Source organism: Myotis lucifugus, unplaced genomic scaffold (genome assembly GCF_000147115.1).
Source record: "Myotis lucifugus unplaced genomic scaffold, Myoluc2.0 scaffold_3204, whole genome shotgun sequence".
Taxonomy (NCBI): Eukaryota; Metazoa; Chordata; class Mammalia; order Chiroptera; family Vespertilionidae; genus Myotis; species Myotis lucifugus.
In genome coordinates this window covers 11013-12632 of record NW_005874252.1, presented here as the reverse complement: position 1 = coordinate 12632, position 1620 = coordinate 11013, and the positions used below count along the sequence as shown (strand labels likewise).

Below are 1620 nucleotides of genomic sequence, written 5' to 3'. Positions count from 1 at the left end.
TTTAAAGACCCCAGGGTCAAGTCCCCCCCATTATGAATACTAGACAACCAGCCCCACCAGCTCAGCGGACTTGGACGGCGCCCAGGGCAGCGGAGTTCGGGTTACCTCGGGGGCTATGTAGTCTGGGGTCCCGCAGAAGGTGCGGGTCGTGTTCCCGGGGAAGACGTTCTCCTTACACATGCCGAAGTCGGTGATTTTGATGTGTCCCTCGGCATCCAGCATCACGTTGTCCAGTTTCAGGTCCCTGTGGTGCGGGTGGGGTGAGCAGGAATGGAGTTCAATGGGCTAGAGCCCTCGGTCCAAATCCCTTCCCCTCTAGGGGCCTGACCCCCCCTCCATGGAAAGGCCTGGGGCTGCTCACCGGTAGATGATGCCCTGATTGTGAAGGAAGAAGAGGCCGATGGCGATTTCTGCGGCGTAGAACCTGGAGGAGGGGGCGGGGTCAGAGGTCAATGGCTGGACCCCCCCCCAAGCCTTCCATCTTCCCTCCACCCTCACCTTGGCCAAGACTCACGCTGCATGGGGCTCCTTAAACTTGCCCAGCTGCTGAATGTGGTACATCAAGTCGCCCCCGGTGACATACTCCATCACAAAATACAGGCGATCCTGGAGGGGGGGCAAGGGGGGAGGGGGCGGGTCTTAGAGGCAAGGACACGCCCACCAGCCGGTCCATGCCAGCCTGTGCGCCCAGCATTGGAAGCTAGCTGAGCTTTCTTTCTAAATGGGCGGTTCCTATTCACCGGAGACAAACATGAAAGGCTGAGGGACCACCCAATCAGAAACCCAGAGCAACTGGCCACGCCCACCGGGACCCAAAGTATTCTAACAAGGCCGACTTAGAATCTCCACCTGCCCCATGGCCTGTTACTCAGAACAACAGGTGTTCTGGTCCCATCCTCTCAGAATTGAAGCTTGATAATTGAAGGAGAAGGAGAAGGAGGAGGAGAAGGAGAAGGAGAAGGAGAAGGAGAAGGAGAAGAAGAAGAAGAAGAAGAAGAAGAAGAAGAAGAAGAAGAAGAAGAAGAAGAAGAAGAAGAAGGAGAAGAAGAAGAAGAAGAAGAAGAAGAAGAAGAAGAAGGAGAAACACTATTTGCTGGAATACCAAACCTCTCTCACAGCCACTCACACACACATGCAGCAGTTCTGGCCACCTGTTAGGAGCCAACAGGTACACGCCTCACCTGCAAGTGATGATACTGATAATGATCCTATATAATAAAACCCTAATATGCAAATCGACCGAACGGCAGAATCACCGGTTGCTATGACTGCACTGACCACCAGGGGGCAGACGCTCAATGCAGGAGCTGCCCCCTGGTGGTCAGTGCGCTCCCACAGGGGGACCACCGCTCAGCCAGAAGCCGGAAGCTCATGGCTGGTGAGTGCAGCGGCGGTGGCGGGATCCTCTCCCACCTCCACGGCAGCGCTAAGGATGTCCTACTGCTGGCTTAGCCCTTGGAGAGCAGACCTAAGCCATTAGTCAGACATCCCCCAAGAGCTCCCGGACTGCGAGAGGGCACAGGCTGGGCTGAGGGACACCCACCCAGTGCACAAACGTCATGCACCAAGCCTTTAATAATAATATAAAGATCCAGGAAGCTGGCCACGCCCACTCAGAGC

General features: G+C 55.8%; 1 protein-coding gene across 1 annotated transcript in view; it reads right to left on the bottom strand.

Annotated features, from left to right (window-relative positions):
• Nucleotides 1–1620, bottom strand: part of LOC102419083 (protein kinase C gamma type-like) — a gene marked incomplete at its 5' end in the record, with an annotated part of 13543 nt that overhangs the window by 4192 nt on the left and 7731 nt on the right. The window contains 3 exons of the mRNA XM_023749145.1: nt 106–244; nt 362–424; nt 515–606. Coding sequence (XP_023604913.1) covers nt 106–244; nt 362–424; nt 515–606 — 294 coding nt within the window. The remainder of the gene's footprint in view (nt 1–105; nt 245–361; nt 425–514; nt 607–1620) is intronic.